We start from the raw sequence: 15,017 nt of genomic DNA, 5'->3' as shown, positions 1-15,017 counted from the left end.
CTTAATGCTTATTCAGGCTTCCTCATTGATGTTCTCAGGAGCAGCAGCCCAGTGCATATGTTTTAAGAGATATCCATTAGATATGTGATGAACTGCAGTGACTTTAAATATCTTCATTTATTAATGTGAATTCTGTTTATGTTAAACATTTATTAGACATTTGGTGAGATGAATTTGAGACTTGTTCCTGGCTCTAGTAGAGTTTATATCTGATGAGCTCTCATTGAGCACAGTTCTACGAGCTGGAGAATGCACTTTCGGATACATAACCACAATAACAAAACGACAACAAATAGAGTATCAAAGCAGCAGGAGGGGGCATCCAAACAGCTAGTATTCGAGGGACCAAGATCCTAGAGAAAAGCAAAACCGACTGAGTGGGGAGCATTTCTTTTTTTTCTTCAGGGAATTTTCCAATGCAAAATGAGATGCCCAGAGGCCAAACAGAAAGTTGTAGCCTGGAACTTGCTGCCATGTGACTAGGTTGCGGAGATAAAAAATAGAGTTCAAATCTACTAAAGCACCCAGGACTTGAGGGGCCAAGACTCCCGAGAAAAAGGGAATGGAAAGGCATTTGCCACAGCTGAAGCTGCCTGCGTGTTGGCTGAAAGGCTAAGAAACTACGTAGAAAGTAGCTGCTCAGATGCTCACAAACCAAGCAGAGAATCTAGCAGTTTCATAGTCCCAGGGAATGAAACAATGGTGTCCCGAGACTGCTGAGCAGGAGTTCCAGGAAACATGATCGGCTTCAGCTGAGTCACTTTGGTACCCTGAACAAACTTTGAGCTTGCCCCAAGAGAGGGCGAAGACCATAAGTGGATTAACCATCGCAATGCCTGAAACCCACAGTGCCTGGACCAAAGAGGTGATTGGCCTATATTCCACTTGGCTTCCAAAAGAAAAATTAAACCCTCTTTAGAGAAGGAAATTAAATTTTGTATACAGGAGTTGCACATGACTGCCACCTATGAGAGTTTACCTGCCAAAACTTTCGTTTGGCCCACGCAATATTTGCTTTTCTCATCTGCATGCTTTGGGGAGGAGGCTGTACTGTTGGATTCTTCTACAGTCCCCACCAATCCTTGGAGTCTCACAATAAACCTGTCTCCCCACATAAGTGACTTATTTGAAACCTGAGGCGTGTCCTACACATTTAAAAGCAGACGAATGATGACAACAGATCTATGTTGTAAGCCAAGCACTGTGAGTGTGATCACAAAGGACTGCAGGAGGGGAATACCTATGAGGGGATGAGACCTTTCGTGGGGTGAGCCACTGGCTGAAGAGGGGATTTAAAGACTGAGCTGTGGCAGACACAGAGAACAGGCTTGGGGGAGTGGGAGGTGAGGGAGGAATTCAGACGGAGTTGGGGATTAGCAGACCCAAACTAGCGTATATACAAAGGATAAACAACAGTCTAGCACAGAGAGCTACATTCAATATCCTGTGATAAACCACGATGGAAAAGAAGATTTAAAAAGAATACAACTGAACCCCTTTGCTGTACAGCAGAAATTAACACAACTCTGTAAATCAACTAAGCTTCAATTAACAAAAAAGACTGCGCTTACAAAACTTCCTCTCTGGCCTCTCGTTGATTTCATACAGCTTCTGAGACAAACATTTCTTTTTGTTCATTTATTCACTTGCGGGACTTTGTAAAACATCATGTAGTTTACCAATTTCACATATATATAAATTTATATAATACTTAGGACAAAACTGAGGGTGAGAATCAGCATCTCCCTTTGGAAAGTATTAGCTAACTAAAGCTCAGAGACGCCAAGTCTTTTGGCAGACACTTAATTGTATTTTCTTTCTACTATGACTTCCCTGGTGGCTCAGACGGTAAAGCGTCTGCCTACAATGAGGGAGACCCAGGTTCAATCCCTGGGTCAGGAAGATCTCCTGGAGAAGGAAATGGAAACCCACTCCAGTATTCTTGCCTGGAAAATTCCATGGACAGAGAAGTCTGGTAGGCCACAGTCCATGGGGTCACAAAGGGTCGGACATGACTGAGAGACTTCACTTTCACTTTTTTCTTTCTACTACACCTAACAGCTTAATATGAAAGAATGTTATCATAAAATATGCATGTATTTATAAAAAAATGTATTCTCCCCACCCCAATATCTGAGTAATATGTGAGATAAAAACAGAATTTTAGACCCTGGAAAAATGATAAATTAACACCAAGGCAAAGAGTCTGAATGATTGGGGAAAAACTGGCCCGAACGTTCATTGTTTGCTCCTCAAACTCTTTTAACAAGGGGTGGTATGTATCTTGCTTACTTTAATTCCTATAGGTTTGATATTTCGGAATCAGAGCATGCTAGGTCTTTTTGCAGGTAAAGTAAAGACCCACAGAGCCCAAGAAGCCACAGTTAAAACTGCAAAAAATGTGGTCATAGAGGGCACAGGAAAAACTTAGAAATGAAAAAACCACCAAGTAAAAAACTCAGATAGGACTGGGGAAGGAGAAATAGGGGTACCTGCTTTGCAAGGATGGAACCAGTTATCAAAAGGTAGTCTATTCAATCCCATCATGTCTAAACCTGTATTTGTAGAAGACATTCACTGGCAGATCAGATCCTGACACTTTTTATTTAGCGAACCCAGCACAAAAAAAGTAAAAATCCTGCAGTCTGTCTTAAGGGCCCTGCTTGGCCAATCAACAAGTTAATGAAAAGGTAATGCTGTTGTTCACTGTCAAATGGAGTAAGAAGTGTATTGCATGAAAGCCCAAGGATATTAATATTTCGCCAGCCCAGATGCTACTGAACAGAGTGGCATGACCCAGTCAGGACAATTCAAATGTATCTCCTTGTCTTAGCTTCTGTATATTTATTTGTAAAGTTATAGAAATGTTCTGGGATGTTCTGAAGAGCACACGAGGCATTCATTAGTTTCTGAATTTCACTTTCCAAAACAAGTGTAGTTAATTTTTTTCCACTGAACTTGACATGGTTCTGGGACAAATCAGTGATACAGTCCCAACCCTCCCCTGGCTTCTACATGTTTATTCCAGGGCTTTCTGGGAGGACTGCTTTTCCACTCTTCATGAATAGTTCATGTGCTAGTCTCCAATGGAAACAAAGTGACATTTCTTATTACTGCTGACTGTTGGAAAGCAATCGCAAAGGGAGTGCCTTGAAACAATTAGTCCTCTGTAACTGATTATTTAACAATGTGTATTTCCCAAGAGCTGTTTATCCGCAAAAGGAAGCAGCCAAGACTAAATATGTACTGGATCTAAGCAGACACCTGCACTGAAGCTCTCTGGATGCTAAATGGGAATTGTGAGAAGAAAATTAACAGAGGATTATTAATGTTCTTTTCTATTCCATTTGCAAAGAACTCTGTACCTTTTCGTGTGAAAGGAAACATATTCCATTTCTTGTGATACCTCAAGGACTACTTTTATTGGGAAAATCTCTTCATGAAAGATGGCTTTAGTTTTAAAGCTGAACTTCAACATAAAACAACAAGCAGTAGATAGAAAGCAAGGAAGGAAGGGGCTTCCCTGGTGGCTCAGACAGTGAAGAATTTGCCTGCAATGCAGGAGACCTGGATTCAATTCCTAGGTCAGGAAGATCCCCTGGAGAAGGGAATGGCAACCCACTCCAGCATTCTTGCCTGGAGAATCCCATGGACAGAGGAGCCAGGCAGGCTGCAGTCCATGGGGTTTCAAAGAGTCAGACACAACTGAGCAACTAACACAGAGACACACAAGAAAAGAATAGAGGAAAGAAGGCAGACAGAGAGGGAAGGAATGGAGGAGGGAGGGAAAGAAAAGGGAGAAAAAGAAAAGAAACACTATTTTCCAGTAGAAGGAAAATGTTTTATGTGTTCAAGGCACTCGAGTGGCCACCAAAGAACAATTATCTTTTCTAAAATGTATGAGAAACGGTTCCCACCTCTGAGAACTAGGCACTTATTTCCCTAGCCATTTAGCTGTTTAAGATGTGGGACTAGGAATGAAAATGATTTTAACCAGCTGACCTTAAATTTGAATACAGGCTATATATTTTTAGCTACAAATTCCATGTTGTAACTGCCTTCTCTGAAATAGGGAATGACTCAAAAACTGCCAGGGAGCATTTCGAGACCAGATGCTCGCGTAAACGAACAAGTTTAAGTCAGTTACAGAGAGACAGTCAAGTAAGGCTCTGAAGAATGTGGTCTCATAACTCACATACTGAGAAGTGTCATATCCCCATGCTATGTAAAGTTCTGCTCCCTTGCCAACTTATGCATTCCAAGAAGAATGCATTTCAGCTTTTGGAAAGGTTCTTCTCCGTATATGAATCAGCTCCCAAAACTTATTTTTCACCATCTCCAAGAAGCTCATGCCTCTTTACTGCTGGCTACCCTCATTATCTTACTCAGGATTCCCTGATAAGAAGATTATCAGTCGGTGAAATTTTGACTGTGTAAATGGGAGAGCCCTAGAGAAGCCTGGAATATACGCTGTGTTTAAGTTTGAAGCTGAGTGGTTCAGGTTAAAAATAGAAATGTATTTTAGGACACAGTTATTCTAGGTGCGATGCAAACAATGTTTAGAGTGCGGCATAGGTACCAACTCCTCAGATTGTAGGACGAGCGCTGGAGCAGTTGCTGGAGGCTCTCTGTCTAGCCAAGCATGAGCCTTTCAGCTGGCAGGTCCCCTGGAACACTTGCAGGGGGTTTAGACAGTAGCTGTTTCAACAGTATAATGATTGATAGGGTTCTACTAGTGATACAGCAGAGTATCAAACTTAGTAATTACTTCCTTTAATGGTTTACACAAATGTGGATATAGCTTGGACTAAACATTTTAAGAAAGTTGTCACCTATAACTTTCAGCACAATTCTACTTAGAAATGATAAGCTCTACCAGAAAAGCTTCCCTGATAGCTCAGCTGGTTAAGAATCTGCCTACAGTGCAGGGGACCCCAGTTCAATTCCTGGGTTGGGAAGATCTGCTGGAGAAGGGAAAGGCTACCCACTCCAGTATTCTGGTCTGGAGAATTCCATGGGCTGCATAGTCCAGGGTGTCGCAAAGAGCTGGACATGACTGAGCAACTGAATGCAAATCAAAACTACAATGAAGTATCACCTCACACTGGTTTGAATGGCCATCATCAAGCAATCGACAAACAACAAGTGCTGGAGAGGGTTTGGAGAAAGGGAACCCTCTTGCACTGCTGCTGCTGCTGCGCCGCTTTAGTCGTGTCCGACTCTGTGCGACCCCATAGACGGCAGCCCACCAGGCTTCCTGTCCCTGGGATTCTCCAGGCAAGAACACTGGAATGGGCTGCCATTTCCCTCTCCAATGCATGAAAGTGAAAAGTGAAAGAGAAGTCGCTCAGTTGTGTCAGCGACCCCATGGACTGCAGCCTACCAGGCTCCTCCGTCCATGGGATTTTCTAGGCAAAAGTACTGGAGTGGGGTGCCACTGCCCTCTCCGTCTTGCATTGCTAGTGGGAACATAACTTGATACAGCCACTATGAAGACGGTATGAAGATTCCTTAAAAAACTAGGAATAAAACTACCATCAGTTCAGTTCAGTTCAGTCACTCAGTCGTGTCCAACTCTTTGTGACCTCATGAATTGCAGCACGCCAGGCCTCCCTGTCCATCACCAACTCCCAGAGTTTACCCAAACTCATGTCCATCGAGTTGGTGATGCCATCCAACCATCTCATCCTCTGTCATCCCCTTCTCCTCCTGCCCCCAATCCCTCCCAGCATCAGGGTCTTTTCCAATGAGTCAACACTTCACATGAGGTGGCCAAAGTATTGGAGTTTCAGCTTCAGCATCAGTCCTTCCAATGAACACCCAGGACTGACCTCCTTTAGGATCACTGGATCATCCACTGATCACTGGAAAAACCGTAGCCTTGACTAGATGGACCTTTGTTGGCAAAGTAATGTCTCTGCTTTTGAATATGCTATCTAGGTTGGTCATAACATTCCTTCTAAGGAGTAAGCATCTTTTAATTTCATGGCTGCAGTCACCATCTGCAGTGATTTTGGAGCCCCCCAAAAATAAAGTCTGACACTGTTTCCACTGTTTCCCCATCTATTTCCCATACGATCCAGCAATACCACTTCTAGGCATATACCCCAAGGAAACCAAAACGGAAAAAGATATATGTACTCCAATGTTCATTGCATCAGTATTTACAATAGCTAGGACATGGAAGCAACCTAGATGCCCATTGACAGACGGATGTATAAAGAAGCTATGGTACATATATACAACAAAATACTACTCATCCATAAAAAGGAACACATCTGAGTCGGTTCTAATGAGGTGGATGAACCTAGAGCATATTACACAGAGTGAAGTCAGTCAGAAAGAGAAAAAGAAATATCATATAGTAACGCATATATATGGAATCTAGAAAGATGGTGCTGATGAACCTATTGCAGGGCAGCAGTGGAGACGTAGATGTAGAGAACAGACGGATGGACATGGGCTGGGGAGAGGAAGGAGAGGGTGAGATATATGGAGAGAGCGGCACGGGAGCATACACACTAACATATGTAAAACAGCCCATGGGAATTTGCTGTACGACTCAGGGTACTCAAACGGGGCTTCTGTAACAACCTAGAGGTGTGGGGGAGGGTGGGAGGTGGGAGGAAGGTTCAAGAGGCTGGGGACATATGTCTACCTATGGCTAATTCAAGTTGATGTATGACAGAAAGCATACCAATATTGTAAAGCAATCACCAATCAACTAAACATAAATATAATTATATAAAAAGAAATCATAAGCTCGATTTTTAGCTTTTAAAAATATAAATTACCAAATTAATGGATAAGAGAACCAAGAAAAATATTAAATACAGTCCTTTATAACTTTCTGTGGACAATGGAGACACACTTGGTTTACAATGGATCCTAAGGATATTCGTAATATACCAGTGTCACGCTGACTACGTTTTCTAATAGTCTGACAGCAGCTGTACTTGGCCTTGTCTGAACTTACATCACTGAACAAGAAAATATAGAAATAGGCTTAGTGGACATGTGTTACTTTGGTCTCCTAGCCCTGTTACCATTCTATTGGTAAGAGACTCTTTTCTTCTGGTGGGAATTCCATTGCATGTGGTTTTCGTGAGAGCAACACATCTTTCCACCGTTAGCATCTGCTCATGACTCAGGCATGGCCAGAGGACCTGTCACCCTATGATTGATTTTCAGATAATCAGTGACCTAGGGTGAGGGTAATTTAAGTCTTTCGTAGTGTATTCCTTGCTTTATTCCCTGAAAATCAGGATGTGTTCACCTTACATTCACACATCAAGCACATCATAGGGAAGTGGAAAAAAAAAACCAGATACCATAAACATTCTGACATGCTAACAAGACACCCCTAGAATTACAAAAAAAATCCTAGGGAATAAACTTAGAGGACATTTCCCCCTTCATTCTCTATGCTCTGCTCACTCTTGATACTCAACAGTTTAATTTTTTTTTTATCAAGAAGATGTAAATAACACACACATATAAAATTTAAAAATGAATTAAAGTTAAGCTCTTGGGGAAAAAATGTCTTAGAGTTTAAGGAAAAACAATAAAAATAACAGTTGACATATTTAGAATAACTTTTTTAATATCATTTTTGCATTGACATCCATCACTCTTTAGAAAGTATTTCATATACATTTTCTTAAAATGCTCAAACAGAAGTTTGGAAGTTCAACCCTGAATCTTGAGAAAGTGATCGAGAAATTTCTGATAATATTTCAAGTAATCAGGTTTTCTTTTTAAAATTGTATCCAATAATATACATCAAAAATCAGAATATTATAGAAATATACCTCCATCCGTCAGTTTCAGAGCACCTGAATATAATAAACCAGATAAGCTGACATAATAAACTGGATTAAGCTGACATAATACACTGGATTAAAAAGTGAGGCAGTAATAACCTCTGAGCAAAATATAAAAGCCAAGTGTAAGATACATAATATACTTCTGTGGTCACAGGTGTTGACAAAAGCCAATAAGAAAATACGAAGTTCAGTAAAAAAAAAAAAAAAAAATTGTTGTTTTCATGGAATACATTTACTACTATATAGCCATATACCATGCAAATGCCCAAGGTGAAGACATGAGATAGTTAATACATTAAATGAACCTTAATAAACCCTAGAGAAACCATGTTTTCCAGGTGTTTCTTCACAGGTGCTCATTTTAGCTCTGACTCAGCACTGGTACTAGGAATGTGCCAAAGCTCCAGATACCCAGCATCAGTGATACAAAGTCATAGCTTCAGTGGTGCCACAGAGATGGAAGGAAGCTCATTAAACAGGCGTTTGAAATATTTTTAGTTATTGCTTATACTTAGCTTGTTTTCAGTTCCTCAAAGAAAGAAACCATAACAATTCCTTTTATATCTTCTCATGAAATACAGTTCAATGCTCAACCATCCTCCTTTACTACCAAACCTCCACCCTCCATAACAGCTTAATAAACCTTTTCCTTGTGTGTGTTGCTGGAGAGGTTACAATGGCTACCATTTTCATCTCAGGGCATAATTTATGTAATTAACTGCTGAATTACAATCAGGTGTCCAACCTGAATCCCACCAAGTTCTAGACAGTCATGCCTTGACCATCTTCCAACTCACCATAGTTTGCTATTTACATCCTGCCTAGAACCTGCTCCTTACCTTTTACTATTTTTACCTCAAGCTTTTAAGCCATTCCTCTCAACAAACGTCCTTGCTGTTTGCCTTTCACAGATAAGAGGGAGCACTGGATACAAACTCCAGCTTTTCACAATTTCAGCTCCATAATAGTTTCTCGGGTACTCCTGTCCTTCCTTCTTTCCTGAGCCTCGGAGAAAGAAACCCGTCTGTGCCTCCCTCAGACAGACCGTGTATCTCTTCTGTTCTCCCTGCCCTGTCCGTGATCTTGCCAAGGCAATGAGTCTTTCCTCTGGTTTTCAGTAGTTCTTTTCACAAGAAAACCAAACTCCCAAATGTCCTTTGCACCAGCCAACCTTCCTTCCTAAGCTATTGCTTTCTCCATTAAACGTCTTGAATAACACAAACAAAAAAACCCTGCTGCTACTGCTGCTGCTGCTAAGTTGCTTCAGTCGTGTCCGACTCTGTGGGACCCCATAGACGGCAGCCCACCAGGCTCCCCTGTCCCTGGGATTCTTCAGGCAAGAACACTGGAGTGGGTTGCCATTTCCTTCTCCAATGCATGAAAGTGAAAAGTCAAAGTGAAGTTGCTCAGTCATGTCTGACTCTTAGTGACCCCATGGACTGTAGCCCACCAGGCTCCTCCATCCATGGGATTTTCCAGGCGAGAGTACTGGAGTGGGGTGCCATTGCCTTCTACGGGAGAACTAGCTAGTTTCTGCTATTTCTCCAAAGACACCTGATGCCCTTTATACTGAAATTTGGTTGAGGAGGCACTTAGAGGACAGAAGGGAGCCGCAACTAAAACCCTGTTCTTTATGTATGAGGTACTGTGTGCTTTACACACATTATGCTATTTAATTCAATCACACTGTAATCTTGAATGGTCTTTATTCTCTTTTCATAGATGAAGAAAGTAGAACTGGGTAAATACCTGTGACTCAGCTGAAGTCAACCAGATAGCAGGCTGTGGAGTTGCAGTCACACTTACTTCAACCAGTGGTTCTCAAACTGCTTTCCAGAGTAGTTTCCAGCTGCGTCCGCATTACCCAGAACTTTCAGAAATGCAGATTCTCAGGCCTCACCCTGACCTACGGTATCAGAAATGCTGGGTGTGGGGCCTACCATCTGTGTCTTAATAAGTCCTTTGTTTGCCTCTGCTGACATTCCAGTTCGGGGACCAGGGCACTGGAGCACGCTGCCCTCTTCTTATCCTATTTCACTTCTCTGCTAACTGGACAGAGTTAGGGGTCTTCTTTTGAAGCTTTCTTTTCTTCCAAAAGTTCCAAACCACTGTATCTTGATTCTCTTTCATTAGCCTGCTTACTAAAACATTGGTTAGTTTTACCAAAGTCTCCCAAATCTCACCAACTCTACTGCATATTCCCCAGGACTTTCTCCTGATGTAATGTCCATGTTGACCAAAGGAGTCAGTGCCCAGCCATGTACCTGAGTGAAGATCTCTAGGAGACGTGGCTCTCTAACACCTGGTGCATGCTAAGTCACTTCAGTCGTGTCTGATTCTGTGTGACCCTATGGACTGCAGCCCGCCAGGCTCCTCTGTCCATGGGATTCTCCAGGCAAGAATACTGGAGTGGGTTGCCATGCCCTCCTCCTGACAATCTCCCCGATCCAAGGATCGAACTTGGGTCTCTTACGTCTCCTCTGTTGGCAGGTGGGTTCTTTATCATTGGCGCCACCTGGGGAGCCCCCAACTCCTACATTTAAGTGGCGAAACCAAATTGCATCAATGTTTATCTCTATAATGTTCTCAAAGCTGTCGCCTATCTCTATTCTCAGGCGCACTCCCGAACAGTATAGGCTGGAATATGACAACAGCTTTCCTGCCTGGAGCGCTCTGCTTTCCAACACCCTTCTAAACATTTCCAGCTATCCTTCTAAAGAGTAGGTATGAGCATGTCATTCCTATCCCAAATTTTTAAAAATGCCCCAAATTTAAAAAACAAAAAACTCAACTTTGACGGTTTCCCTTTACCTAAAGGCTGAAGTTTATCATCCCATTCTGAGCATGGAAACATGGCAATTAAGACAACCCAGCCTTCTGTCTCCTCTCCCACCACAACTTTTCTAGCTGCATAAACTTTCTTCCTTCCCCACATGTAGGCAAGACTAACCACGTTTCCGTTCTGCAGCCTAGTCTAATACTGTACTCTCTGCCTGAAATACCCAACTATGTCTCCTTGTCACTTATGGGACTTCCCTATAGCTCAGATGGTAAAGAATCCGCCTGCAATGCAGAAGACCCAGGTTCAATCCCTGGGTTGGGAACATCCCCTGGAGAAGAAATGGCAACCCACTCCAGTATTCTTGCCTGGAGAATCCCATGGACAGAGGGGCCTCACGGGCTACAGTCCAAGGGGTTGCAAAGAGTCGGACACGATTAAGCGCCTGACACACAAAGGTGACACTAACTAGAGTGGGTAAAATGAATGAGATATATCGAGTATAATTAGGTCACAGGCTTCATCCAAAGAGGGCAACGTCTACTCAGGACTTGAAAATTGCTGCCATACAAAGACTGCCATTAAAGAAAAGCCAGACATTCAGGTTTTGATGTGAAATTTTAAAATTGAGAAAACATTAAAAAAAATTTTTTTTAAACCCTGTCCTGTGTACCATTGTGTGTTCACCAAACAAAACACATCTGTAGGCTGTCAGTGTAGACTTTGGTATTAGTTCTGTTAGGCCCAGGGATTCAAAGGTGACCAAGACAGGGCCTCTGACCTGAGTGGCTAACCTCTGGGGCTCAGCTCAAACACTAGCCCGGGCAGGAGCAAACAAGTCCTCCACTCTGCTCTCATAACACTGTGTTTACATGGCACCTGCCACAGTATACCCTTACAGCTAATTGTTTGCTTACTCCCTGAATCATCAGACCCTAGAGGAGCAGGGCTGTCATCTTTGTCCTCGTAATGGCAGCACTGGCATCACTGTGCCAGTACTGGGTACTCGATTATAACTCTATTGAGAGATGTCTGTATGTCAACTTGTATCAACCTGATTCCAAATGGTTAAGCTACTTTGTATTTTTCCCCTCCCTAAATTGATATTCTGATCTGATTAGGCACCCCTTTGTTACATATGATCTCATTAATGAACCTGTCTCAGAAAAAGCAAACTTAAATATGGTTTGAGTCATACTTCAGTTGTGTGTTATAATCCTAATACTTTTTCTACAGAGGTTTTTTTATAAGATGGTGATCCAACAAACAAGGGCTGTTTAGAGAAATCCTTGATAAATTCAAGAGACTGCTTTAGTCTACAGGCAAATCTTTTTACTTTGGAAAATAAGAAAAAAAAATGAGTTCATTTGTTCCATTTGCTAATTTCAGGGTGCAACTTTTTTTCCATTTAACAAAAAAGTCAGTTTTAATTTTTGTTAGTTATATAATTCCTAGTTATGCTATCCAAACATGTTCATAAAGCTAACTTAAGCTAGGCATTGCCAGACTTGGAGGATGTCAATCATTTTCAGTGAACCAAAACACCAAGTATCAGACTTAATAGGGAACTACTTGACCATCATTGTTATTTCACTCTCAGCTGATCTAATTTTTAGACACAAACCCAGTCCAAATATATGCATGTGCCCTAGATAGCTGCCATCTGTAAAGTTTATAAACATCAATCCCGCTGAAAAAGAAACATGTTTTTGTAGTTACTTAGGTGTTGTCAAAATGAAGGAGGGTAAAAAGATTTTATGTCTTTCTATTTGTATAACCAGCAAGTTAGACGGAGAAGGCAATGGCAACCCACTCCAGTGTTCTTTCCTGGAGAATCCCAGGGACGGGGGAGCCTGGTGGGCTGCTGTCTATGGAGTCGCACAGAGTCAGATACAACTGAAGCGACTTAGCAGCAGCAGCAAGTTAGAAGCCCGGCCATATTTAAGGTGTTAAAAAAGTTTAACACAATCTTTACCACTTTGATCTAACACTCTGCATGATGTTTTGTGCATATGAATTCACCTCTGTGTGGATGCTTGATTCCTGGATGTTGAAACTCCACGCCTTGTGTTCACTAGGACACGTGTGTGCTGTAACCCAACCGTGAGGCTTACCTGCAGGCTGTTGAAAATGACGAACAGAACCAACATCCAGAAGAGTCTGTAAGCCATGTGCAGGCCTCCCCAAAGCCATGTCATCGAAATCAGGGCAAAGAGATACAAAACCAGTGGAATTTCTAGACACCATAAAAGAAAAAGAATTTTTGAACTTGAGAATACTCCATAATCATACACATACACAAAATTATTTTTAGCTCCTTCCTGGAGATACCCTTTGCGCCCAAGTACCTGTTTTGCAAGAACAACCTTGGAAATCCCATTCTTAGGGATTCCAGAGAAGAGGAGGGAACATTGCTGAGTCTACATTCCTTCTGTTCTCTCTCTGCCCTCCAAGGCTGGAGAAGGATGAGACCTGTTCCTCTCCTAGACTACCACCTGCTGGCCTGTTCAGGAAGCGCCGGAGACGCACTCACATTTCGATCCCGGGAAAGGCCCGGTATATAAACCTGCTCACAAGCGCTCTCCATCAGAAAATGGCAGGCAGCAGCGTGCTTCCAAAATTACAGCAGCCTAGTCTAACGTTTTGAAACATTAATGAACTTGTTTGTATGTAATGGAAACATATGTATTCATCTCTTTTTTTCTGACTGAGTGGACACCAAGCTTTATAGCTGTGGTTCAGAGCAAAGATGAGGTGACTGATTCACTACTGTCAAGAGTAAGTTTATTCTACCATTATTTTATCATGAAATTTGTTTTGACAGTTCCCCGAACAGATTTCTTACGAGCCAAAGGACTTCATTACCCTTTCTACTTTATCTCTGATATTTGGGATTTAGAATAATAATCTTAAAAGGGGAGATGTAAATGGCAAGCCATATAAGATATGGAAAGTGAATCAGATCTTCTTCTTGTTTAGTCATTAAGTCACATCCAACTGCTCTGTGACCCCATGGACTACAGCCCACCAGGCTCCTCTGTCCATGGGATTTTCTAGGCAAGAATGCTGGAGTGGGTTGCTACTTCCTTCTCCAGGGGATCTTCCCGACCCAGGAATCGAAACTACACCTCCTGCTTGGCAGGCAGATCCTTTACCACTGACCTTACCTGGGAAGTCTGTCTTGTAGAGCATCCTTAAATTTGAATTTGATATTTTCTCATGATTTAGATTATAAACTTAGCCAGAAATCACAGAAGTGATGCTGGGTTCTTTTTACAGCATTCCATTGGTTTCCACAATAATTCAATTTGTCCCGTTATTTAGGCTGTTCGTTTTGGCCACTTGATTAAGGTAGTGCCAGCACGAGTCCTCCACTATAGAGTTAGTCCTTTTTCCTTTGTAATTAGTACGTATCTTGTATGGCATCACTTAGGAACGAGGTAAATATTCTTTCACTTATCAAACATTTGATTTATTCATTTATTTTTATCATATAAATTCATAGATTCTCAGTGTAATGGGTTATGGTATACTTTGTTGCTTAATTGCTAAGTCATGTCCGACTTTTGAGACTCCTTGGATTGTAGCCCTTATACTACTACCTGTTTATTTTGATGTTCAAATTGTCCTAAGTCTGATTCATGGGAGCCCCTTCAAGATGGTTTCTGTGACTTCTGTCAGGTCATCGTTCTGGGAGCATTTCCTTGCTTCTGACCCAAAAAGCCATTTCAAGTTCATCTCACACTTCCCCTGCCACAGTCCTGGTTCCTTTTAGTAGAAGGGTGTTTAGAAACCAAGGTCCGGGGCTGCGTATAGTCTTTGGTGTTGGATTGCTGCTGTTCCTAAGTCCTCTCAGAGCTAGAGCATACATGTCTGTGCGTGTGCATGCACGCGCGTGTACACACACACACATCCCTATATCTATATCTATCTCTGTATAATGAAAAACATCCTTTTATACCAATACTTTCAATTCCAATCCAGTGCCACAAGGTTAACTGTAATTTTCTCTTTCTCTGTATTTTAATTTCCTTCTCTGTTGGTAAGCAACGTACTTCTCGTTATTCCTAAAATATTTACCTATTTGATCAGCTCGAGTTGATTGCAACCAATCTCCCACTGCTGTCATCCATCCCTGGCACAGATGGCCCCCCCCAAACCCACTCAGGGTCTCATGAGCCTTGTGAGTACACCCCACTGTTCACATGGATGCCCCCTCACGATGATGGGGCTGGGACCCTCCACCCTGGGCACCTTCCAGTGGGTGCATAGCTTGCTCTGTACAGACTAATGGCATTAGGACGGAATAGTTCCAGAAGAGAGAAGAAAAAGCAGGGAAGAAGGAACATGAGCATTTCTTTTTCTTTTTCGGAGGAGACCATGATGACATCTTGTGAGATATTCTTTTCACG

General features: G+C 42.1%; 1 protein-coding gene across 1 annotated transcript in view; it reads right to left on the bottom strand.

Annotated features, from left to right (window-relative positions):
- The window catches only part of ADGRV1 (adhesion G protein-coupled receptor V1), a 542,954-nt gene that overhangs the window by 56,648 nt on the left and 471,289 nt on the right, over positions 1–15,017 (bottom strand). The window contains exon 87 of the mRNA XM_061424381.1: positions 12,720–12,841. Coding sequence (XP_061280365.1) covers positions 12,720–12,841 — 122 coding nt within the window. The remainder of the gene's footprint in view (positions 1–12,719; positions 12,842–15,017) is intronic.

Source organism: Bos javanicus, chromosome 7 (genome assembly GCF_032452875.1).
Source record: "Bos javanicus breed banteng chromosome 7, ARS-OSU_banteng_1.0, whole genome shotgun sequence".
In the NCBI taxonomy this organism is placed as follows: domain Eukaryota; kingdom Metazoa; phylum Chordata; class Mammalia; order Artiodactyla; family Bovidae; genus Bos; species Bos javanicus.
This window is presented reverse-complemented; position numbering and strand designations above follow the sequence as displayed.